This window comes from Oncorhynchus nerka, linkage group LG25 (assembly GCF_034236695.1).
Source record: "Oncorhynchus nerka isolate Pitt River linkage group LG25, Oner_Uvic_2.0, whole genome shotgun sequence".
NCBI classification, from domain to species: Eukaryota; Metazoa; Chordata; class Actinopteri; order Salmoniformes; family Salmonidae; genus Oncorhynchus; species Oncorhynchus nerka.
This window is the reverse complement of record NC_088420.1, coordinates 48,648,225-48,675,402: the sequence shown is the minus strand read 5'-3', so window position 1 is coordinate 48,675,402 and position 27,178 is coordinate 48,648,225. Positions and strand designations below refer to the sequence as shown.

General features: G+C 41.1%; 1 protein-coding gene across 1 annotated transcript in view; it reads right to left on the bottom strand.

Annotated features, from left to right (window-relative positions):
• The window catches only part of galnt18a (UDP-N-acetyl-alpha-D-galactosamine:polypeptide N-acetylgalactosaminyltransferase 18a), an 89,462-nt gene that overhangs the window by 27,165 nt on the left and 35,119 nt on the right, over window positions 1–27,178 (bottom strand). Inside the window, exons 7-10 of the mRNA XM_029634723.2 lie at window positions 24,498–24,683; window positions 24,198–24,335; window positions 22,943–23,038; window positions 4,966–5,130 (exon numbers count right to left, since the gene is read on the bottom strand). Coding sequence (XP_029490583.1) covers window positions 4,966–5,130; window positions 22,943–23,038; window positions 24,198–24,335; window positions 24,498–24,683 — 585 coding nt within the window. The remainder of the gene's footprint in view (window positions 1–4,965; window positions 5,131–22,942; window positions 23,039–24,197; window positions 24,336–24,497; window positions 24,684–27,178) is intronic.

The following is a 27,178-nucleotide window of genomic DNA, read 5'->3' as shown; positions in this document are numbered from 1 at the left end:
ATTTTCTGGGTGATTTAGATATTGACGGGCTTTCATCAAGCTGCCCACTCAAGAAAATGCAACCAGTGCCTGCAACTTGACTCAGGTTATCACTCAACCTACCAGGGTATTTACAAAGAGCACAGGAATTAAATCATATATATGTATTAATGCTGCAGAAATTTGGTTGAAAGCCGTATCCAAATCCATCGGATATAGTTGACTTATCTAGGAAACCAAAGATCCAAAGGCTGGGCCTTATATCGTGTATAAGAGGTCATACAAGAAGTTCTGTAGTGAATCCTACAGCATGTTGTTGATGTACTTATGAAATTGCTTATTCCAGTTACTAATAAACATGCACCTATTAACAAAATGACTGTAAAAACTTAAATTATTGTATATTGATGAGGAATTTAAAAATGGTATGGTTGAGAGGGATGAGGCAAAAGGAATCGCAAATAAGTCTGGCTGCACAACCAATTGGCGTCAGGTAGCCTAGCGGTTAGAGCGGTGGACCGAAAGGTTGGAAGATCGAAACCCTGAGCTGACAAGGTAAAAAGAAATCTGTCGTTCTGCCCCTGAACAAGGCAGTTAACCCACTGTTCCTAGGCCATTATTGAAAATAAGAATTTGTTCTTAACTGACTTGCCTAGTTAAATAAAAAGGTTAAATAATGATGCCCAGCATAAGACTTTTTCTAATCATAGTCGCACACCTCATGTAACCTAGCTCATGTTAATAAGTTTTGTATCACAACTAAAGTGGCCAAATAACTTCCTAAAATTAAGCAGAATCTGCTTTACAACGGGTGTAGAGCCTAACTGGCATACATGAGCAGCCCGTGAGTTTCAAGTTTGGGGAAGATCATTTTCACCATAAAAATGCACCTTTATCATAAAAGCATTACATGCATAATCGCATTTGTGGTCACTTTTGATAATGGTGTTTTCCTGCTAATGGAACATTCAAGCTTATAGCCTACTGCCATGTGCGCATTGCTGCGCTTATGTGAAGAAATAGCCTAATAGATGAGTACATTTTTGGGGGGAATGCTAGTGGTTGTATTAATTTGAGATCTTTCGCATCCCACAACTGTCTCAGACGATGTTTGGAATATTTATTTTATCACACAGAATATATAAACTTTTGTACTATGGGGGATAGTAGATTGACATAGGTTAGTGCTTTTGCTGTTCAGTAGCCTACTCATCTTGTTGGCTGACAAAAAATAGATGCGGACAGTTCTTCTAACAGCTTCAATGTGCACTTCAGAATTGGCTAAGGACGAATGCAGTTGTGTCCCTGATGTGTCTGCCAGGTTGCATAAAGTTTAATGACACTTTATTTTCAAGTCCTACTGTATTAATCCAGATGTTCCTACCACGATAACGCGTTATTCATGTGACTGTCTTTGAATCTAAACATTCCTCTCACTATTAAAAATGAGGGGCCCTTATTTGAACCTTGAGGAACACCTAATTGTGATGCTCTCAACATTACAAAAGGTCAAAGAAGTACATTCTCAGTGTGATCATGAGGGTGACATTAGGCCTAATTAGAGAGATGTAATGCCAGCGTCTGCAGTGGAGAACAAGGAGAGTCGTTAGGCGATGTTCATTTTTCTTGCCTAACGTGTTTAATGAGACCGGGTTCAATGACCTACTATGGCTTTTCATATGGCGTTGCCTCTTTTTGGCAACACTCCGTAATGAGAATCAAGGCCACTTGAATGCAGGCCGGTGAACCACACTTCTAACCCACTAACAGGCCAATCTCTTCACATCTGCTCCTCTTCTCGAAATGCTCAACATCCAAATGCAGTATCTTATTAGCCTGGTTCATCTACCACATTTGTAACTTTGCTAGTGACCAGTGTTGGAGGTAACAAGTTACAAAGTAACGCTTTACAATAGTGTTACTTTTTCCTCTAATAAGTAATATAATAGAGTACTGTTCCAATTTGAGTAATAGTACTACAGTTACTGATCAAAGATATGTAGTCATTATTTCATTACTTCTGTTTTCATTCCCTTCCTAATCTAATGAAAGTTATTGATCCAAATAAATATTTGTGCTGGGTTGACGGTAGCTGGATTGTACTAAAAACACATTTAAAAAAAGATGACCATGGTAAAATATACGGTGTCCGATAAATATATATAGCATGTACAGTGCCTACGGAAAGTAATCTCATCCCTTAATATTTTCCAAATTTTGTTACATTACAGCCTTATTCTAAAATGGATTAAATGTTGTTCTCTTAAATGTTAAATGTTGAAATCTACACAATATACCCCATAATGACAAAGCGAAAACAGGTTTAGACATTTTTGCAAATGTAAAAAAAAAAAAAAATTTTTTTAAAACCCAGAAATACCTTATTTACATAAGTATTCAGGCCCTTTGCGAGGAGATTGGAAATTGAGCTCAGGTGCATTCTGTTTTTATTTGCTATTTGGTATTTTATTAGAATCTCCATTAGCTGTTACAAAAGCAGCAGCTACTCTTCCTGGGGTCCAACACAAAACATGAAACATAATACAGAATGACATAATACAGAACATCATTAGACAAGAACAACAAGGACAGAACTACATTCATTTGTATAAAGGTACACGTAGCCTATATATCAAAGCATACACACAAACTATCCAGGTCAAATAAGGGAGAGGCGTTGTGCCAAGAGGTGTTTCTTTATCTGTTTTTTGAAACAAGGTGTGCTGTTTATTTGAGCAATATGAAATGGAAGGCTCCATATAATACAGTACGTTTTCTTGAATTTGTTCTGAATTTGGGGACTATGAAAAGAACCCCGGTGGCATAAGTGTGTGTGTCAGAGCTGTGTGTGAGTTGACTAAGCAAACAATTTGGGATTTTCAAAAGTGATGCAGTCAACTCTTAGCTAAGAGATACTGGCATTCATAGTATTAATATTAGCCCCCTGATTACAATTCAGAGGAAAATGTGCCGCTCTGTTCTGGGCCAGCTGCAGCTTAACTAGGTCTTTCCTTGCAGCACTGGATCACACGACTGGACAATAATCAAGATTAGACAAAGCTAGAGCCTGCAGAACTTGCTTTTTGGTGTGTGGTGTCAAAAAAGCAGAGCATCTCTTTATTATGGACAGACTTTAAAACCACTGACAATCTAAGTAATTTAGACTCCTCAACTTGTTCAACAGCCACACCATTCATTACCAGATTCAGCTGAGGTCTAGCACTTAAGGAATGATTTGTACCAAGTTTTAGAGATGTTCAGGACCAGTTTATTACTGGCCACCCATTACAAAACAGACTGCAACTCTTTTTTCCCCCTTTTTTTTACACCCCTTTTTCTCCCCAATTTCATGGTATTTAATTATTTAGTAGCTACTATCTGGTCTCATCGCTACAACTCCCATACGGGCTCGGGAGAGACGAAGGCGATCATTCTTTATATCATTGATCTTGGCTTCATAATAAAGTTTCTTCCTCTTTTTGTTGAGTTTAGTCACATACTTACTGCAAATTGAGAAGGTAAGTAAGTCAGATGTACAACCGGACTTATTAGCCACTCCTTTTGCACCATCTTATTCAACCATACAGTTTCCCAAATCCTCCTCAATCCATGGAGCCGTAACAGTTCTAACAGTCAGTTTCTTATTGATCATCCTTGAGATGTTTCTACAACTTGGAGTCCCCCTGTGGTAAATTAAATTGATTTGACATTTTTTGGAAAGGCAAGCACCTGTCTATATAAAGGTCCCACACTTGACAGTGCATGTCAGAGCAAAAACCAAGCCATGAGCTCTTTGGAATTGTCTGTAGTGCTACGAGACAGGATTGTGTCGAGGCACAGATCTGGGGAAGGGTACCAAAACATTTCTGCAGCATTGAAGGTCTCCAAGAACACAGTGACCTCCATCATTCTTCAAAAAATGGAAGAAGTTTGGAACCACCAAGATTTTTCCTAGAACTGGTCGCCCGGCCAAACTGAGCAATTGGGGGAGAAGGGCCTTGGTCAGCGAGGTGACCGAGAATCCATAGAGTTCCTCTATGGAGATGGGAGAACCTTCCAGAAGGACAACCATCTCTGCAGCACTCCACCAATCAGGCATTTATGGTAGAGTGGCCAGACGGAAGCCACTCCTCAGTAAAAAGGCACATGAGAAACACATTTCTCTGGTCTGATGAAACCAAGATTGAACTCTTTGGCATGAAAGCCTAGCGTCACGTCTAGAGGAAACCTAGCACCATCTCTACGGGGAAGCATGGGTGGCAGCATCATACTGTGGCATGTTTTTCAGTGGCAAGAACTGGGAATCGAGGGAAAGATGAACGGAACTAAGTACAGAGAGATCCGTGATGAAAACCTGCTCCAGAGCGCTCTGGACCTCAGATTGGGGATGAACGTTCACCTTCCAACAGGACAACAACCTAAGCACACAGACAATACAACGCAGGAGTGGCTTCGGGACAAGTCTCAAATCCCTTGAGAGGCCCAGCCAGAGCCCGGACTTGAACCCGATCGAACATCTCTGGAGAGACCTGAAAAAAAGATGCTCAGCTCCCCATCCAACCTGACAGAGCTTGAGAGGATTTGCAGAAAAGAATGGGAGAAACTCCCCAAATACAGGTGTACCAAGCCTGTAGCGTCATACCCAAGAAGACTTGATGCTGTAATCGCTGCCAAAGGTGCTTCAACTAAGTCCTGAGTAAAGGGTCTGAATACTTATGTAAATGTGATATTTCCGTTTTTGCTAAATATTCTTAAAACCTGTTTTTGCTTTGTCATTATGGGGTATTGTGTGTAGATTGATGAGGTTCGGGGGGGAACTATTTCATAAATTTTACAATAAGGCTGTAAAGTAACAAAATGTGGAAATACTTGTGAATACTTTCCGAAGGCACTGTATAAACTGGAAGTAGAAGCCTAAATATTGTTGTCCATTCGTTTAATCCATTTAGGAGAGGAATGGTAGGAGAAGACAGGAGTAGCAGTTACCTGAGTAAACAGCCAGGCGAGCTTCATGCGCTTGGCTGTGGCGTAGCTGCACTCCAGGAGCCGCGGCCGGTTGTTCACATCCACCAGGCACTTGTTGTCATCGTCATCGATGGTGGGGCTCAGGACCCCCAGGTGAAGCTGATGTGAGTTTGTGTAGTACACGTTCTGGAGAAGGAAAATACAAAAAAGGACAAGTACCAGATGAGTGTCAAGCAAACAGAATGGAACAAGGAACATAAATGGCATCTGAATGGAGGCACTGAAGGTAAGCATCAGGGAGGTAATTGGGTGGGATTATGTTTGTCTGTCACAAACAAGACATTTAGAGAAGCAATTATCCAAATGTAAAGCAACGTCTGAGCCTTTAATCTGTGATCTCGTATCCTGGAAGCGTATAGCTGACGTGGGATACGGTGATAAGTGGTTATTAAACAGGAGTCGGTCTATAGATTGACATTCCTTTCCAACAGAAGGCTTAATGGTGTTTCCTCACCATTCAGAGCTGGTGACAGAATCTCATTAGTCTGAATGCCTGTGAAGAGAGGACTCTGTCCTGCGTTACCTGCCAGGTCCTTTGATAGGTCCTAATGGTGTTTATTGTAATAAAGCCACAGCTTGAAGTGTTTACACACTTCACAAAAAACATTGTAATTCAAAACAGCAAGTAGTAGAAAGGAATTCATAAAAATGCATACATTGATGGACATTTTTCCAATACAAATTGTGGTTTCACGTTACAATAAGTGTCCCTAATATCATCCAATTACATGGTAGTTACATCAGTAAAGTGAAACTACAATGTAGGTACTGCACTTGTTGGTACATAGCAAACCTGTTATTCCTGTACAACGGTTTGTGGCATGCACTCATTCAAGGATTGACAAATACATTCACAATTATGATATACTGGGTGAGAGGAGGATTAGACACAAATATAGTTTAAACATAGTTTGCTGTGCAATCTAATGCACAAAAATGACAAATATCATTCAAAATCGTCGCTGACCATGACAGTGGCCATCTCTTTCACACAGCCAGCCACATTAAAATGCTTTCCGATAAGAAAGAGGAATCTAGTGGAGTGATTATTTACAGAGGCTTAATTGTAGTGGGACATCCTAATTGCTGGTGTTTGGCAGCCCCACCTGTTCTAACAGTGAAGAGGTGGTGGCAGGACAGAGACAACAGCTGTGCTGAATAAAATAGCCATGTTGTCTGCATATGTGATGAAGAGGTTTCTCAGTGTGGGCTGAGCAATGAGGTTAACCCTAGCAGCTGGGATGGGGAGTGAAGAGAGAGGGGACATCACTATAGTTAGCAACATGACTCAGAAATACAGATATGCATCTGTTGGTCACAGAGACCTTAAACTAGTAGCCAGCTTATCTTCATGATGTGTTGTTCCTTCTCTCTTTCTAGAAGCAATCAGTTACAAGGCAAAAATACAGATTGAGGCCTTCAATCAAACTGAAAACTGAGAAATATATGTGCACCAGACAGGTCAAGGCTTCTTGCATGCATGGCTTTGAGATGTAAGTTGGGTTGTTTGGATGACCCAATTGCTGGATTGCAGGCATTGGGTCAATAGTTGTGTTGTTTTCTGTAACTACATCAAGTTTGGGTTGTTGGTGCTGGGTCATTAAGGTTGGGCAATGGATATTTGACCCAGCCAGTGGGTTAATTCTCCTGCCACAAGCGCATGATGTTCACAGAATACTTGCAAGTATTCTAGTTCTAATGCGATTCAGTGACTGACGAGTGGAAACCGGCAATTGTTATTTCGTGTTTTGGCTGAATGAAATCCTTGAAAACGGTATGCAAAAGAACGTTACGAATTATACATTTGATGGTAATTCAGGTTATAGGTTGTCCTATCATAATCAGGTAGGTAGCGTTACCTAGATTTTCTGTGCTAATAGCTGACACTTCTTCTGGACTGTCTCGGACATTGTTTCACATGTTAGCTGGCTAGCTAGCTAAGTTAACATGGTTAGATTTGACATATTCTTGATCTGGGTTAATTTAACCAAGCTATATGCTGGCTTGTCTCATGCTTGCATGGTGATTGATTGAGTTAGCTAGTGTTACTGTACTGGTTTTCAGTGGTTTCTGACAGTGGGAGTATTAGTCGAACTTGTGAAGTTGAGGAAGATGGATGCAAATTCTATTAGCTAGCTAACGTTAGAGTTTACCTTAAATTTTAGTTGAGCTAGCTAGCTATGTTTCTAATATTTCTGTACTTAAATGCAGAGGTCAAGGCCAATGAATGGACAACAACGTAAAGATTAACTGAATGAGTGGAACCTGGCCTCTGATTCCAAAGTAAGTAAAAGTGAGAAATGTATTTTTGAGAGTGGGGACAGAGCTTAGGGATGGAAAGAAACACTGATTTTCATTGACCCTGTGAAAAAACAGCATCTTCCACATTGTCATTGATAACCAATAGTACAGCCTTAATGGAAACATGAAACATTAAACTTCACCAGAGCCTCTTAACAACCATGCAGCCACTTTGGGACTAGTTACAGTACATGCACAGCTACCATAGATTGTCTGGCATTCATTTCACCATACTTGGTTTACTGGTAATTTCACAGACATTCTGTCACAGTGACCAACCTGACACACAATACACACATATTACAGGCTGGGAGCAGCTCAATGGGCACTTAGGGACAAAGAGCCTTGCTTAAAAGGCACAACGGCAGTAGTTAGTATCCAGAGATATTGTAGCTGGCAAACCTTTTTCCTGACGGATCACTCTTTGCCAATTTCCCTGCAGGCAGCTTGGGGTTTCGAATATCAGCCTGCCTTTCTAACCTCGAAACTACTAACGCCTCTATTATGCGCTTTCCTCACTCCCTTGCCTTTGTACAACTACACTGCTCAAAAAAATAAAGGGAACACTAAAATAACACATCCTAGATCTGAATGAATGAAATATTCTTATTAAATACTTTTTTCATTACATAGTTGAATGTGCTGACAACAAAATCACAAACATTCTCAATGGAAATCAAATTTATCAACCCATGGATGTCTGGATTTGGAGTCACACTCAAAATTAAAGTGGAAAACCACACTACAGGCTGATCCAACTTTGATGTAATGTCCTTAAAACAATTCAAAATGAGGCTCAGTAGTGTGTGTGGCCTCCACGTGCCTGTATTACCTCCCTACAACGCCTGGGCATGCTCCTGATGGGGTGGCGGATGGTCTCCTGAGGGATCTCCTCCCAGACCTGGACTAAAGCATCCGCCAACTCCTGGACAGTCTGGTGCAACATGGCGTTGGTGGATGGAGCGAGACATGATGTCCCAGATGTGCTCAATTGGATTCTGATCTGGGGAACGGGTGGGCCAGTCCATAGCATCAATGCCTTCCTCATGCAGGAACTGCTGACACACTCCAGCCACATGAGGTCTAGCATTGTCTTGCATTAGGAGGAACCCAGGGCCAACCGCACCAGCATATGGTCTCACAAGGGTTCTGAGGATCTCATCTCGGTACCTAATGGCAGTCAGGCTACCTCTGGCGAGCACATGGAGGGCTGTGCGGCCCCCCAAAGAAATGCCACCCCACACCATGACTGACCCACCGCCAAACCGGTCATGCTGGAGGATGTTGCAGGCAGCAGAACGTTCTCCACGGCATCTCCAGACTCTGTCACGTGCTCAGTGTGAACCTGCTTTCATCTGTGAAGAGCACAGGGCGCCAGTGGCGAATTTGCCAATCTTGGAGGTTCTCTGGCAAAAGCCAAACGTCCTGCACGGTGCTGGGCTGTAAGCACAACCCCCACCTGTGGACGTCGGGCCCTCATACCACCCTCATGGAGTCTGTTTCTGACCGTTTGAGCAGACACATGCACATTTGTGGCCTGCTGGAGGTCATTTTGCAGGGCTCTGGCAGTGCTCCTCCTGCTCCTCCTTGTACAAAGGCAGAGGTAGCGGTCCTGCTGCTGGGTTGTTGCTCTCATACGGCCTCCTCCACGTCTCCTGATGTACTGGCCTGTCTCCTGGTAGCGCCTCCATGCTCTGGACACTACGCTGACAGACACAGCAAACCTTCTTGCCACAGCTCACATTGATGTCCCATCCTGGATGAGCTGCACTACCTGAGCCACTTGTGTGGGTTGTAGACTCCATCTCATGCTACCACTAGAGTGAAAGCACCGCCAGCATTCAAAAGTGACCAAAACATCAGCCAGGAAGCATAGGAACTGAGAAGTGGTCTATGGTTACCAACTGCAGAACCACTCCTTTGTTGGGGGTGTCTTGCTAATTGCCTATAATTTCCACCTGTTGTCTATTCCATTTGCAATCTAATAATCTATAATTTTGCACGCCCAATTTTTCAGTTTTTGATTTGTTAAAAAAGATTGAAATATCCAATAAATGTCATTCCACTTCATGATTGTGTCCCACTTGTTGTTGATTCTTCACAAAAAAAAATAGTTTTATATCTTTGTTTGAAGCCTGAAATGTGGCAAAAGGTCGCGAAGTTCAAGGGGGCCGAATACTTTCGCAAGGCACTGTAAAAATCTTACATGCAGTGAGTATTCTGTAAATGACACCTTTTTCTTTATACACGAGGGGAAGTCCTCGAGACACAGACATGAATACTTAGGACTGTGGACACACCAAGCTTGAGCAGTAGCTGGGTCTTGTCAGGTACATGTTGAAAGATTTATGTATTTTGAAAACTGATTGTTAAAAGGAATTTATAATTCATTGAATACTTTGTGCTCACAACAGTCAAAATGTGAGAGGGTAGCCCAGATGACCAAGTGGCTGAACATCTGGCCGGCAAACCAGGTTGCAGAGTACACAAAGGAGGCCGTGATCCAGAGGGCTCAGTGGACCAGACAGAATGGGGCCAAGACAGTCGAGATAGTCAGAGAGTATCCGCGTCTGCTGGATACTCCAGGCATGGTGGGTCATTTTCACAAAAACAGACTTTAATTTGATTATTTTTTCTAGGATTAACTAGCCTGGGCTGGCAAAGAAATGTTTTTTGACCTTGAAGACTGATCCAGTGTTGCTTCCTACCTTTTATTTAATCTGAAGCCTAATAAACTGCATGCTTCCCGAGTCGTAGTGGGAGGACCACAACATATCATCGCGTGAGTTTCCACCGCCATTTCTCGCACAATTCATTTAAAATGACACAAAAATATCCCACCATGTCAAAAAAAGAAAAAGTCTTCAGCCATTTATAGAAGTGTACCGGAATTTCATGTTTCCATCAGCCCAGTCGTGACTTTTTTCATGCGTCAGAATTCATCTGCATGAAATGGTTGACTGGAAACGTGGTTAGTGTTGTGTAAATTAACCTTTGAGCCCCAGCCTCAAATGAATGAAAGATGTAGGCATCAAACAAGGATTGGATGTTGATGTAAATGGCTATAAAATATACTAAATTAATTGTGTGTGGTGGCATTGTCAGTGTACCTCCATGGTTTGCACAAGTCCTTATATTCTAAAAAAAAATCACATGATTTCACTAAGGTGGAGGTGACCAGACCCATTTGTGTTGGCTCTTGGGAACTGCTCACAGGTGTTTGCAGTCATTAGTGGACTGGCATTGGAGCAAGATACACTGAATGGGGCACTGGATGTGTCCTATTATGTGTTTGATTTTATAGTTAGCTTTTCTATGCCTTTGTTCCTGCTTTTTGCCTATTGTACAGATTGTGGCTCGTTTTCCTTTAGTTCAATCACTGAAGCGCATTCTGGTATGCTTTCATTCTTTCACACCAATTTACTTTTAATACAAATGGTAGATTTTGGAGATTGTGAAAAGTGCTTTATGAACGAAATACACTTATTAAGTAATGAGTCATTAGTCTGTTCTTAGTAGAGTGACATTCAAATGTAATATTTTACACTTGTTCTGTGTAACAATGTTTTAACTCTATCCAAATGTAGACCATTATTGTATGGCAAAACAGCATGGTGTGCGTGTGTGTGCTGTCACCTAAGATATCCGAAGTGTGCCAAAGAATGTGATTATCTATTGATTAGCTCTGGCATCAGAGCTATCAGACAGATCTGTGTTAATACCACTTAAGACAGACAATATCACACACACACGCATGCTTTGTTTTTCTCCGATTGCAATCTGTGTGTGCACACCAAGTTCAACTGAGGATTTAGTCTGATGTTTGGACCTTAGAGAATATGAATCAATTCTAATAAGCATTCTTATAGCTTAGCTTATGAAATAGTATCTTGTGAAATATACTGAACAAAAAAATTAAACGCAACATGTAAATTATTGGTCCCATGTTTCATGAGTTGAAAAAAAGATCACAGAAATGTTCCATATGCACAAAAAGCTTATTTGTTTACATCCCTGTTAGTAAGTATTTCACCTTTGCCAAGATAATCCTTCCACCTCACAGGTGTGGCATATTAAGAATCTAATTAAACAGCATGATCATTACACAGGTCCACCTTGTGCTGGTGACAATAAAAGGCTACTCTAAAATGTGTAGTTGTGTCACACAACACAATGCCAGAGATGTCTCAAGTTTTGAGGAAGTGTGCAATTGGCATGCTGACTGCAGGAATGTCCACCAGAGCTGTCAGAGAATTGAATGTTAATTTCTCTACCATAAGTCAACTCCAATCTTCGTTTTAGAGAATTTGGCAGTACGTCCAACTGGCCTCCCAAACGCAGACCACGTGTAACCAAGCCAGCCCAGGACCTCCACATCTGGCTTCTTCAACTGCGGGATGGTCTGAAAACAGCCACCCGGACAGCTGATGAAACTGTGGGTTTGCACAACCAAATAATTTCTGCACAAACTGGGAAGCTCGCCTGCGTGCTCGTCGTCCTCACCAGGATCTTGGCCTGACTGCAGTTCGGTGTCGTAACGGACTTCAGTGGGCAAATTCTGACCTTCAATGGCACGCTGGAGAAGTGTACAATTCACAGATTAATTCCGGTTTCAACTGTCCCAGCAAATGGCAGACAGCGTATATGGTGTCGTGTGGACGAGCGGTTTGCTGATGTCAATGTTGTGAAGTGTCCCATGGTGGCGGTGGGGTTACGGTATGGGCAGGCATAAGCTACGGACAATGAACACAATTGCATTTTATCAATGACAATTTGAATGCACAGAGATACAGTACCGTGACGAGATCCTGAGGTGGTCACACCAGATACTGACTGGTTTTCTGGTCCAAGCCCCTACCTTTTTTTTAAAGGTATCTGTGACCAACAGATGGATGTCTTTATTCCCAGTCATGCGAAATCCATCGATTAAGCCCTAATGAATGACAATTGACTGATTTCCTTATACGAACTGTAATTCAGTAAAATCTTAGAAATTGTCGCATGTTGCGTTTATATTTTTGTTCAGTGTAATAAATAGACATTAGGGCTTTGTTTCAATGTATGTTCTGAAATGCAGGCAATAGAAATTCATTATTTGAAATTCAACATTGTATATTGATTGTGAGGGGGTGGGATGGTAGAGTAAGCAAAAATATTCAAGAAAAATTGAAATTAGGATTACATAAATTACCCAGCTGCTGGGTCAATCCCCCAACCCAATGTGCTGGGTCAATCCCCCAACCCAATGTGCTGGGTCAATCCCCCAACCCAATGTGCTGGGTCAATCCCCCAACCCAATGTGCTGGGTCAATCCCCCAACCCAATGTGCTGGGTCAATCCCCCAACCCAATGTGCTGGGTCAATCCCCAACCCAATGTGCTGGGTCAATCCCCCAACCCAATGTGCTGGGTCAATCCCCCAACCCAATGTGCTGGGTCAATCCCCCAACCCAATGTGCTGGGTCAATCCCCCAACCCAATGTGCTGGGTCAATCCCCCAACCCAATGTGCTGGGTCAATCCCCCAACCCAATGTGCTGGGTCAATCCCCCAACCCAATGTGCTGGGTCAATCCCCAACCCAATGTGCTGGGTCAATCCCCCAACCCAATGTGCTGGGTCAATCCCCCAACCCAATGTGCTGGGTCAATCCCCCAACCCAATGTGCTGGGTCAATCCCCCAACCCAATGTGCTGGGTTTGTCACAACCCAATGTGCTGGGTTTGTCACAACCCAATGTGCTGGGTTTGTCACAACCCAATGTGCTGGGTTTGTCACAACCCAATGTGCTGGGTTTGTCACAACCCAATGTGCTGGGTTTGTCACAACCCAATTTCTACCTTTTAAGATGCCAAAATATAAAAAAATTCACTGATTGTTTTCAGTATCCTAATTTTGTTTTCTGATAGTTTCAGGGCAGCCATCTCCAAAGTTCACTCAAAAGGCAATAGTTCTAGACTGGGTTTGATTTCATTTTTTGTTGTTTTAAATATTCAAATGTTGTTAATTATCTTTTAAACTTCCATTCTTAATCTATTGCTCAGTTATCACCTGGCTCATAATTAATTATGTAGTTGTCCCTTTAAAACAGCCTACGGTCAACATCCCCATATTGTTCACATTTCTCCCATGTAAAAAAATATTCAGTCTTTGCTATTTTCTTCATTACCACGCAAATTATTTCAAATTGTATTGGATTTATTTGAGACATTGAATGCATGTTGTTAAGTATATTTACTACATTTACTATGGTTTATTTTTTTTCTCTGTGAAGTAAGTTCATATTAAGTCATTATTTGGTTTATTTACAGTGCATTTGGAAAGTGTTCAGACCTTTACTTTTTCCACATTTTGTTACAGCCTTCTTCTAAAATTGATTAAATATATTTTTTCCCCTGAATCTACACACAATATCCCAGAATGACAAAGCAAAAACAGTTTTTTTTATAAATCTTTACAAATGTAAAAAAAAAAAAATGTATATACCTTACTTACATAAGTATTCAGACCCTTTCCTATGAGACTCGAAATTGAGCTCAGGTGTATCCTGTTTCCATTGATCATCCTTGAGATGTTTCTACAACCAGATTGGAGTCCACTTGGACATGATTTGGAAATGCACACACCTATCTATATAAAGTCCCACAGTTGACAGTGCATGTCAGAGCAAAATCCATGAGGTTGAAGGAAGTGTCTGTAAAGCACCGAGACAGGACTGTGTCGAGATACAAATCTGGGGAAGGGTAACAAAAAAATGTCTGCAGCATTGAAGATCCCAAAGGACACAGTGGCCTTCATCATAATTAAATATAATTTGTTTGGAACCACCAACACTCTTTCTGGAGCTGGCCGCCCAGTCAAACTGAGCAATCGGAGGAGAAGAGCCTTGGTCAGGGAGGTGACCAAGAACCTGATGTTCGCTCTGACCTTTGGCCTGAATTCCAAGCATCACATCTGGAGGAAACTTAGCACCATCCCTACGGTGAAGCATGGTGGTGGCAGCATTATGCTGTGGAGATGTTTAGACTAGTCAGGATTGAGGGAAAGTTGAACGGAGAAAGGTACAGAGAGATCCTTGATGAAAACCTGCTCCAGAGCACTCAGGACCTCAGACTGGAGTGAAGGTTCACCTTCCAACAGGACAATTACACGAAGCACACAGCCAAGACAACGCAGAAGTGGCTTCGGGACAAGTCTGAATGTCCTTGAGTGGCCCAGCCAGAGCCCAGACTTGAACCAGATCGAGCATCTCTGGAGAGAAAATAGCTGTGCAGTGATGCTCCCCATCCAACCTGACAGAGCTTGAGAGGATCTGCAGAGAAGAATTTGAGAAACTCCGCAAATACAGGTGTGCCAAGCTTGTAGCATCATAATACCCAAGGAGACTTGAGGCTGTAGTTGCCGGCAAAAAGATGCTTCAACAAATTACTGATTAAAGGGTCTGAAAACTTCTGTAAATATGGTTTAAGTTTAGATTTTTAAAATTAATTTTAAAGAATTTCTAAAAATCTGTTTTTGCTTTTACTTTAGATTTTTAAAATCTATTTTACAATAAGGCTGTAACGTAATGAAATGTGGAAAAAGTAATGTGGTCTGAATACTTTCCAAATGCACTGTAGATACATTCCAATGTTGTTTAACACACAGTAACCAAAAATGTGATCTAATTTGCATATTCATACTGAGTTTACAACAAACAGAATGTTCGCCACAAGTTTCCCAGAAGTTCACAAGTTGCCGCAAATGTACAGCAACCATTTGCCACAAAACTAATTTGCATGTGAAAATATGAGCTTGTCGCAAATTTGAGGCAAATTGGTCAAAGGCTTGCCACAACTGTTTGTCAGAAGCCTGTTTTTTCAGTAAGTGTTTACATGTTGCATTTATATTTTTGTGGCATACATACACGCATTAACACTGACCCATCTTGTAACACGTGCCTTAAACATCATCCCACACCCACACATATCTGAGTCCAACCACAGACACCCCACATCACTCATACAGAAGTCATACAGGAGAGGAAGTCTAAATAGATTCTTTGGGATCTCCCAACTCTGACATCACCCCATAGAAGTTGACATTTCAAACGGTTAAGGGGGTTTTGGTTAGGTAAGGATTAAGGTAAGGGGTTAAGGTTAGGGTTTAGGGTAGGGACATCAAGTATTCCAGATAGCACTAGCATACAGGTGATGAGAGAGAATGGAAAGTCATCATGGTAACTACATTCTGTGTCTGCAACTCTGGTATGCTCCCATGGTGATTTAAATCAGATGCCTTTCGATCCGAGTTGGATCGTACTTTTTTTTTATCCATGTCAAGTAGGCTAATATAGATCATTTTGTATACAATATGATATACAGGGAAAATGGGAGAACAGCACACCCTATGAGCAGAACACATTTTATAGAAAATATTTTACGTCTAGTTCCTCATTTAGACCTCTTGAAGACAGAGTGTTGAGGAAATGTATCCAAAAGGACTCGTCTAAGGAGGAAATTGTCAATATCCCCCCCCCCCCACATGGCATTTTCACATGTTCAATGCCCAGATAGGGGAGAAAGGACAAGTTGTGCTTTGCCTGGGAAAAATGCAGCGCAAGAGGACTTTTGATATCATTATGTCTAATGCAACTCCTGTGTTCCGTGGTTCATGTTTTAAGCACTCTATGCGTCTTTCCCCACATACGACAATCTGCATGGACACCAGATCAAATAAATGACATTTGTGGTGTTGCAGGATATTTTGCCTTTGATATCTCTTTGTCAGTCTCTGGGTGATAAAAAAAAGCATTTATTTGATTATTATAATGATATCAAAAGTCCTCTTGCTGTGCATTTAGTTGGATGTGCATATTTTTCTCTCCTTTCAACTAAACTCTGTGTGCCATAAATGAGATCAAGCTCTGCATCTCGTTTTTCACAATAATGTGAATATTATGTACAGCTGCATCCCATGATTGTAAGATATTTGTGCTGTAAACATTCACTGGTTTCAATGGATTTTTCTAGGGAGAGATACAGTAACTCCATATCTCGATGCAAGGTTCAGGGACCATGTGATTATGTTAATCTGTTGTTGATAAGATTGCACCCTGTCTTAATGGGCCTCAATGGAGTTGTCTTTGAAACGAGCTTGACTTAATGAAATGACAACCATTTTCATGTCTTAATTTCACATTCCCCTTTCACAATACCTCAGAAAACTGAAAAAGGGTGTTATTTTCACACATTTGACTTAGTTGATGCACCATCTCCTTCTGAGCAGAAAACAAGTTCAGTGAAAACTGCCTGGGGGAAAAAAAAGAGGATTGATGTGACATTTTTCAATAAGAAAGTTCATATTTTGATCCCAGTTGTGATCAATTATTTGCTTTTTGAATACGTGTGAAGTCATTCTGGAAGAATAGTTTGTTTATATGTAAAATAACTCAGATTTATATTCCAAAGTCAGACGAAAACATAAATCATTGTCTTCAGTGCTTTAAAGCGAGGTTTTTCTAAAGTATAAGGGCTGCTTAAATAAATATTTTCTCTGTCTCTAAAGACGGACTGTTTTTCATTCAGATGGTTGACATACTGTACAAGTCAAAAGTTTGGACACCTACTCATTCCAGGGTTTTTATTTATTTTTACTATTTTCTACATTGTATAATTTTGGTGAAGACATCAAAACTATGAAGTAACACATATGGAATCATGTAGTAACCAAAAAAGTTTAAAACATTTATTTATTTGAGATTCTTGAAAGTAGCCATCCTTTGCAAAGAATTGGCAAAGTTGTCATCAAGGCATTCTCTCAACCAGTTTCATGAGGTAGTCACCTGGAACACATTTCAATTAGCAGGTGTGCCTTGTTTATAGAAAATATAGGTCATTTGTAGAATTTCTTTCCTTTTTAATGCACTTGAGCCAATCAGTTGTGTTGTGACAAGGTAGGAGTGGTATACAGAAGGTAGGGCTATTTGGTAAAATACCAAGTCCATATTATGGCAAGAACAGCTCAAATAAGCAAAGAGAAACAACAGTCCATCACTCCTTTGGCATGAATGTCAGTCAATACAGAACATTTCAAGAAATGTTCTTCAAGTGCAGTCGCAAAAAACATCAAGCTCTATGATATAACTGGCTCTCATGAGGACCGCCACAGGAAAGGAAGACTGAGTTACCTCTGCTGAAGAGGATAAGTTCATTAGTTACCAGCCTCAGAAATTGCCACCCAAATAAATGCTTCAGAGTGTTCAATTAATTAACAGACAAATCTCAACATCAACTGTTCAGAAGAGACTGCGTGAATCAGGCCTTCATGGTCGAATTGCTGCAAAGAAACCACTACTAAAGGACACTAATAAGAAGAGACTTGCTTGTGCCAAGAAACACGAGCAATGGACATTAGACCGGAAATCTGTCCTTTGGTCTGATGAGACCAAATTAGAGATTTTTCTTCCCCTTTTCACTTTGTCATGATGGGGTATTGTGTGTAGAGTGATGAGGATAAAAAAAAAAGTAATCCATTTTAGAATAAAGGCTGTAACGTAAACAAAAGTGAAGGGCTCTGAATATATTGTCCCAATGCACTGCACAATATTGCGGAGACGACTCTATTACAGAAGCATATATGATATCCATTATCTTTAAGATTTCAATACACTTATTCTGGCCTACACTCATATTGTTACCGATACCACAGCATTTCAGTCTCTTTAAGATTCATCGAAAATAACTTCTACATTTTTTACACTGAGCCGTGTGGAACAAAGGCCTCTCTGTACGAGGAATAGAAAGGGAGCATGTCAATCCCTAACATATAAAAATCTCATTGCGTATTCATTGCGAGAAGAGACTCAATCCCGATGGAACGTTTCTGTTAAATGTAACAATTCTGGAATAACAGACAGACGGAAAGTAATTCAGAGCGATGGGCTAGAACAAAAGGCCCTTGTGTTAGCAGAGAGCTCTTTATTAATGTTCCTCTTTGTTTTTCAGCAGGCTGAAGTTGATAGCACAGGAGCTCCTGCTTTCTATTACTGAGCTACTGTACATATGATGCTTCATTAGGTTAAATGTCAAGAATTGTGTGCGTATTGGTTCTTATATCCTTGTGGGGACCGAAAATCCCCCAAAGGTCCCATAAGGGTGGTAAAACAAGTAAAATTCTCCCTCATGGGGACATTTCTCACATCCCAATAATGACGAAGGCTATTTTAAACTTAGGGGTTGGATTTATGGTTAGGAGTTAGGTTTAGGGTTTGGGTTAAAGGGATTTTGGAAATCTACTTCCCCAGAGTCAGATGAACTCGTGGATACCATTTTTATGTCTCTGCGTGCAGTTTGAAGGAAGTTGCTAGCGCAATTGCGAACTAGTGTAAGCGCAATGACTGGAAGTCATTATGCTAACACTAGTTAGTTTTGCCAGCCAGTACCATCTTTAACTTCCTTCATACTGGACACAGAGACATAAAAATTGTATCCACGAGTTCATCTGACTCTGCTCTGGGAAAGTAGATCAAAGGGTCTAATTGCCAAAACCCCAAAGTATGGTTCAGGTTAAGGAAAAAAATATTTTGAGTGGAAAACAATTTTAGGTCCCCACAAGTATAGAAGAACAAAACATGTGTTTGTAGCACTCCAGTAACTGTCAGGATTTGTACATTACACAGCCAACATGTACTAATCCCTCTTCAATTAACTCAGCAAGGACTTCATTGCAAATATGTATACATCTTTCTCCTCCTGAGTCACTTTTCTGTTCATATGCTAGGCAAGGAAGAGATGGTGCTGTCAATTATCCGAGCCAACTCTCAATCCTTCATTATGAAACTAATTTCACACAGATATATCATATCAATGCATCTAAAGTTAATTAGCAAAGATGCCAAAGTAACTTTCAACAAGTGTGTAACAGACGACTGAAAACAACCACCCCTTTGGATTAATAAACATTGTAAGACTCCAACCATCTGCATTTGTGTCTCGCCTTGTGTGCCTTGATACCACCTTTGGTAGTACTACAGTATAGATCAAACCAGTCAAGGCAGAATTACACATTTCTTTCAGTGTTTTTTCTGTAGTTCGGTCTCCCTTTCACTCTCTGCAGTAACCTGTAGAGTGCTCTTTGATAAGATCCTTTGATAAGAAATATGGATCCCTAAAAGGTTTCTCCCACCCAGTGCAGTGCCAATTGGGATTTTCTCCATATCTCCACACAGTCTAGTCTGGTCTCCTAGGTAACACCAGATCTAATGGGGCGATTCCATGCCAACTGGAGCGAAAAATATTTTTGGTATCTCAGATTGTTGTTTTAGCAATTTTCACATAGAAACTTAATTGGGTGGAAGGATGTTAGACATGCTTTTTACATTTGCATCACAAACCATACATTAGATTTTTTTTAAGCGGCCATTTTAGATATTTTCTATACCTACATGCCTCCTATAAGACCCTATGATCTGTGAACCGTGCAGTATACAGACAACATCTTGGTATCAATATACTCCTTATAATGTTCTCTCAAATATGTATTATGTCTAGATTCTGAAATAAAAACGTTGACATTCATTTATTCAATAAAAAATATCATAAAATGACCCTTTTTGATATTTCTTACTTAAAGAAATTATATTTGGAACAATATACCCTTCAAACATCACATTTCCTGGGGGGGCTCTGGTACTTTTATTGATATAACCCATTTTATACTTAGATTTACATAATAGGTAATTAACCAAATCACAAGTCTCACTTAGGATTGCACATTCAGCAAATCACCAGCAGAGAGACTTCACTTTGAATATATTTACCATTCACTGTGTTGGTAGTGCTAATAAAATGTCTCATAACTTCAGAATTAGCACAGAGCCCATTCTGGAAATGTGATGTACATGTAGAGTACATTGTTCCAAACAATAAGTCTTAAAATGAACAAAATCAAAAGGTTGTATTTCAGGGGGTAACATTAACTTGCTTGACCATGCTGAAGGTCAAGTAACTTTGTTAAAAGCTAATTGCTTTGTGGACTTCACTGAACATAGGTTGCCTTCAGGCTTTGTGATGAAACAAAAGGTGTGGTTGATTCATTCTGCCACTGTCATCTTATTGTATGGGCCTTACTTCATATGCCTTGCCACCATGATATAGGGCTAAAAGGTTACAGAGCAAACGACGCAATTTTCACAACACATCGGTTGTAATATGGCTTTTTTTCTGGCTTGGCTTCCCCAGAGATTTTATCCACACATCGCTACTGGAGGCGAGACATTTCCTAGTGGCATGGCAGACCATCCGTTCCCACAGGAAATACTCTTCTACCTCCTCCATAGTAGACAAGCCATCACTCTGATTGGTTGATGGTTCATGGTCAATGACATTCACCACTGTCATAACTCTCCTGAGAAGATCTGAAGGATCAGGTTGCAGTGGGTCCGCTCTACAGTGCCCTCTCTCTCTCTCTCTCTCTCTCTCTCGCTTTATGGCGGTCGTAAAATACACTGCCTCTGGGCTCAGTAGTAATGAAGATTGGAATGTAACTGTGGAACACAGAGAGACACTTGGACATCAAAAAGGTTGAATAATTGAACAGTATTTCTGTATTCCAAGCAGTTGGAGTAGTCCGTGGACACTTAAGGGACAATCATGTTGAGTTTGTTTCATTTGGTGACCTCATGAAGGACAGGAGACACACATTACTGTTCATTTCTTTGTATACACTTCTCAATGAGGATTTATTTTATTTTATTTATTTTTTTACCTTTTATTTTACTAGGCAAGTCAGTTAAGAACAAATTCTTATTTTCAATGACGGCCTAGGAACAGTGGGTTAACTGCCTTGTTCAGGGGCAGAACGACAGATTTGTACCTTGTCAGCTCGGGGATTCAACTTGCAACCTTTCGGTTACTAGTCCAACGCTCTAACCACTAGGCTACCCTGCCGCCCCGATTGCATCTGAATGTTGTATAAAATAAATGATTGAGTATAGGAATACTTTTGAAAAGATTAAATGTGATGTTAGCCTTCTAAATGAGAGTTTGGGTTTTTATATAAAGTTATAACTAGTCAGTGACCACACACCGTGAGCACAGACATTTACATCGGTGTCATGGAACGATGCTAAGATTATTGCAGATAAAGGGTTTGCGACGTTCAGGAATGATGAGGTAATAATACATTTTTAAAATTATTTGACCCCTTTTTCATCCCAATTTCGTGGTATCCAATTGGTAGTAGTTACAGTCTTGTCTCATCGCTGCAACTCCAGTACGGACTCGGGAACGGCGAAGGTCGAGAGCCATGCGTCCTCCGAAACTCAACCCAACCAAGCCGCACTGCTTCTTGACACAATGCACATCCAACCCGGAAGCCAGCCGCACCAATGTGTCGGAGGAAACACTGTACACCTGGCAACCTGGTCAGCGTGTACTGCGCCCAGGCCCGCCACAGGAGTCGCTAGTGCACGATGAGACAAGGATATCCCTGCCGGCCAAACCATCCCTAACCCGGACGACGCTGGGCCAATTGTGTGCCGCCCCATGGGCCTTCCGGTCGCGGCCGGCTGCGACAGACCACTGCCCCGGTAATAATACATTAATAGAAGACTGTAATCGATAAGATAAAATATCTGAAGAGTTCTATTCGGGAAATTTAGACTCAAACATTTTCCCAAGGTGCCCCAACTTCCTAGTTAATTACTATTCAGTGATTTGTTTAATTACGGAATAATTACACAGAGAATTGGTTTGATAATTGAAGTCTTCACTTTTAATGATAGTCAACGCTACAACACCACCTTTCACCTCCATCCATACCCAGATAATGCTCTGATAGAGTTTGTATAGGCTTACACACTGATGGAGTGCAATGGTATCTTATCCTAACCCCTAACACTCCATCATAGTACAGAGGCAGGATTCAGCCTGAATACCCAATGTAAAACATCTCTGTTTGTATTCTACAGTCATTCCTGTAGAGTTACTGTCTAGAACTCAACTGCATTTTGGACTTCAGCACCTTCGCAATTGATAATCTCATATTTTGGGTTTCAGCAACAACAACAACAAAAAAATCACATGAAAGTGTTATACATATTAATTCAGTTATCGATCATGAGCCAAATGTACGTCTCAGGGGGGAAATGAAAATGTATAACGACAGCGAGACAGAATAGTGAAAGTGCAGCAGTTTGGAGAGCTACAGTAGCCGTGTAGATTGATTTCCATCTATGGTTTAACTTTTCAGGCACCAGTCGATTATATTGACTTCTCCGGCAATAGTGGAACATAGTGTCCTCAGAAAAACTCAAGATGCCGTACCAGACTGTCTTGTTGCAATTATGAATTATGCAATGTGACTATGTAGACGGCCAGACATTCATTGTTTATGATGCGTTAAAATCCAGCACATTACCAAAGAGGTAACAGGAACAAGTCGTATAAAAGCACAAGGCATTGAGAAACACCTTTTCCAAGAGCTTTTACATTCAACGGACAAGGAAACATGGATGAATAGCTCGAGTCATAGTTAGAGCAACAATCTGATTTTGTAAGTGGGGAAAAGACCCAGGAATAATAATTGCTGTGGTGTTTGCGTTAGGACCAGGACAGAGTTGGGAGTGACCTTACAGATAGAGGGGTTAGAGTGCACTCACCTGTGGTGTCATCCCATGACAGAGGTACAGGATGGGGATGTTGTCCGAGTCAGGCCCCTGGTCTAGACACAGGTCATTCCTCAGCATGTTCTTTACCTGGAAGAGAAGAGACAGACAGAGAGGAGGAAAATAATGCAATAACCAGGAAAGAGGGACTGAGACTGATTAAGACCGCAGAAGCTCGTTAATGGACAATCTGTTTTCTGAAAAGCCGTTAAGCTCGGCCTTCTTCCATCTGGCAAATGCCAATGGATAATTAGTCCTTTAACAATAGAATGATACAGCACAAAACTGGTTTGTGTGACGAACAGTTTGACAAATGGAAGCACTTTAGGCTAATTACTGTTAGCCTCGAAAGACAAAACACAATAGTGTAAACAATTGGCTTCCATTATCCTCACATCAACAAGGGAAGAAATCATTTTTTCCACTAAATAATTGCGACAAAAATAGTCCTGCAGCATCTGTTTGACCACAAATTGAGAGTCAGGAGAAATGTGCAGTTTGGAGCAGGGTTTAGAGCTACAGCTACAAAAAGAAATAACAAATGCACTTTTCTACTACGCCTTATTTATTTTTCTATATTCTGTCATTTTTCAATAAATGACTGTGGAATAATGTCCTTGTTATGTTAATGTCATTCTCAACAGTGCACTTCAGATTACCATGTTCATTTTTCAGAAAACAATCATGTGAGATTTAGTGGTCACTGTCAAATATGTATTCATATGCGTTTCACCAAGTTGTTTTGATAGCTGCCAACATAATCACATGCACAGCTTGACTCCCACACATGCTCAGTAGCGTCATGGTTTGGCATCAAACAATTCAAACACAGTTGTGATGTGAAGTGCTCATCAAACAACCAAGCAAAGCGTTAGAGGGGCGGGCAGCTTATTCTTGGACAATGTCATTACTCATACTTCAATAAAACTGACCTATTTTTTGATTTCAGGCATCTTCAAACTTTCTTTGCTTCAGTGGAGGTATTGTCCACAAGCTGTGGCTTGAAATGGACTCCTAGGATAGTAATGTTTTATGTTCTCGCTAAGATATTGCAAAAGACTGTATCAGCATTTACAGTACGCACGCCTCACACCATGCACACTATAGCATCACGTTTTATGACTGACATTGTCAGTATACCGATGATAAACTAGTCCTCACGTGACATTTTTTCTAAATGACAAAATGCCTCGAGATTTCGCAAGTGGAAAAGGGACTTTAATACATGAAAATGTCATAACATACTCACCACTCCATAAGCAACAGTGTCACTGTAGGTTCTCATCTCAGAGTAGATGTTGGCCAAGAACCACCTGAAAGATTTACACTGCAGTCTGTTCCTCAAAGCCTTCCTCTCCGTGAGGTCCCCTATGTCAATCCCTGAGTCCTAGAAAGAGACACATGGATACCCACATGACAATTTATTATTATAATATTTTTTTTTACATAGAACATTTATGGAATACACATTTAGACTGAAATGACTCGGGCCTGGAGTTTCTGGCCAGGTCGCATTTTCAGGAATAACTCAGGAGGCTATGGTCTTTACCTGTGGAGGAATGTTCCAGGCCATGTAAACGTGGTTCTTGTATTCGTCCATCCACACCTCGGCCACCCTCAGCGCATTCCGCCGCACATGAGCAGTCAGATCTTGAGTGTAGGGCTTGTGAGCACGCTCGATATGGGCTATCCGAGAACAGGGTAGGACCTCCACACTGCCCCCACACTGCCATACCTGAAGTTACACACAAAAATGGTCAAAATAAAATATATATTTTTTAAATAGGTAGGAAGCTGAGTTCTAGCCCTGGAAGTGTTCAGAGCTCAGTAGTACACATAGGGTTAGATACAAGGAGGAAGTCAGTATCCAGATTTCCATCCTTTTTATGCAAGTACATGTCGGATAAAAATATGTTACGACAGGCCTGATTGAAACAGCAAATTTGTCGGTAAACTTTTTGTGTCATTAAAATGTATTATGTAAATGCATTTATGCGCAAATATTGATATACTAACAATATCAAAGTAAACTTGGAGTCACGTGATGATATGTTGTTGTGTACCTCCCACTACGACTCGGGAAAGAACGCAGTTTATTAAGCTACAGATGAAATAAGTTATGATAAACTTCACAGGGTGAGAAAATGCGAATATTGTTTTCATGCAGACTTTAGGATATTCGCTTGGAAATTTGTCGCCAAATGGATAGAAACCTAGCTAGTGTCAGTAAATGACCTGTGACATATTGACTGTCTGCCCCGTCTCACTCAAATCATCAGACAACTGTGGTGCTACCACACTCATAGTATGAACGCTTTTAAGTGCACAACCGCCACCAAATGGCTTTTACAAATCACCATATTTTGTAAAGCGACTTACTATACAGCGTTATGAGGAGCTTTTATTTAGCATACAATGTACAGCGAGGGACAAAAGTATTTCATCCCCTGCTGATTTTGTATGTTTGCCCACTGACAAAGAAATGATCAGTCTATAATTTTAATGGTTGGTTTATTTGAACAGTGAGAGACAGAATAACAACAAAAGAATCAGAAAAACACATGTCAAAAATGTTATAAATTGATTTGCATTTTAATGAGGGAAATAAGTATTTTACCACTCCGCAGAACATGACTTAGTACTTGGTAGCAAAAACCCTTGTTGGCAATCACATAGGTCAGACGTTTCTTGTAGTTGGCCACCAGGTTTGCACACATCTCAGGAGGGATTTTGTCCCACTCCTCTTTGCAGATCTTCTCCAAGTCATTAAGGTTTCGAGGCTGACGTTTGGCAACTCGAACCTTCAGCTCCCTCCACAGATTTTCTATGGGATTAAGGTCTGGAGACTGGCTAGGCCACTCCAGGACCTTAATGTGCTTCTTCTTGAGTCACTCCTTTGTTGCCTTGGCCGTGTGTTTGGGGTCATTGTCATGCTGGAATACCCATCCATGACCCATTTTCAATGCCCTGGCTGAGGGAAGGAGGTTCTCACCCAAGATTTGACGGTACATGGCCCCGTCCATTTGATGCGGTGAAGTTGTCCTGTCCCCTTAGCAGAAAAACACCCCCAAAGCATAATGTTTCCACCTCCATGTTTGACGGTGGGGATGGTGTTCTTGGGGTCATAGGCAGCATTACTCCTCCTCCAAACACGGCGAGTTGAGTTGATGCCAAAGAGCTCCATTTTGGTCTCATCTGACCACAACACTTTCACCCAGTTGTCCTCTGAATCAATCAGATGTTCATTGGCAAACTTCAGACGGGCATGTATAGGTGCTTTCTTGAGCAGGGGGACCTTGCGGGCGCTGCAGGATTTCAGTTCTTCACGGCTTAGTGTGTTACCAATTGTTTTCTTGGTGACTATGGTCCCAGCTGCCTTGAGATCATTGACAAGATCCTCCCATGTAGTTCTGGGCTGATTCCTCACAGTTCTCATGATTATTGCAACTCCACAAGGTGAGATCTTGCATGGAGCCCCAGGCCGAGGGAGATTGACAGTTCTTTTGCGTTTCTTCCATTTGCGAATAATCGCACCAACTGTTGTCACCTTCTCACCAAGCTGCTTGGCGATGGTCTTGTAGCCCATTCCAGCCTTGTGTAGGTCTACAATCTTGTTCCTGACATCCTTGGAGAGCTCTTTGGTCTTGGCTATGGTGGAGGGTTTGGAATCTGATTGATTGATTGCTTCTGTGGACAGGTGAGATTAGCTGAGATTAGGAGCACTCCCTTTAAGAGTGTGCACCTGGGAGCCAGAAATCTTTCTGATTGAGAGGGGGTCAAATACTTATTTCCCTCATTAACATGCGTTTTTCTGGATTTTTTGTTGTTGTTATTCTGGCTCGCACTGTTCAAATAAACCTACCATTAAAATTATAGACTGATCATTTTTGTGTCAGTGGGCAAAAGTACAAAATCTGCAGGGGATCAAATACTTTTCCCCCTCACTGTATAATATCAGCCTTTGTGTGTTTGTATGTTTATTTCATCCACCCACTGTACTCTTGCTGAGTAGAGCCCTCAAGAACTCTCCCTTTCCTTCTCTCAGAGAAATCCTTCTTATGGGGATTATAATGGGGCACATGCCTACAATTTTGGACTGGAGACAACTATCTGCAGACAACATTACACCTGGCTGTAGAAGGTATGACGAATAGTGGCTGAGACTAGAAATATATCAGTTATGAGTGCTGACTGGTTTTTCCCTGACGTTCATTGTCAAAGTCAACACAC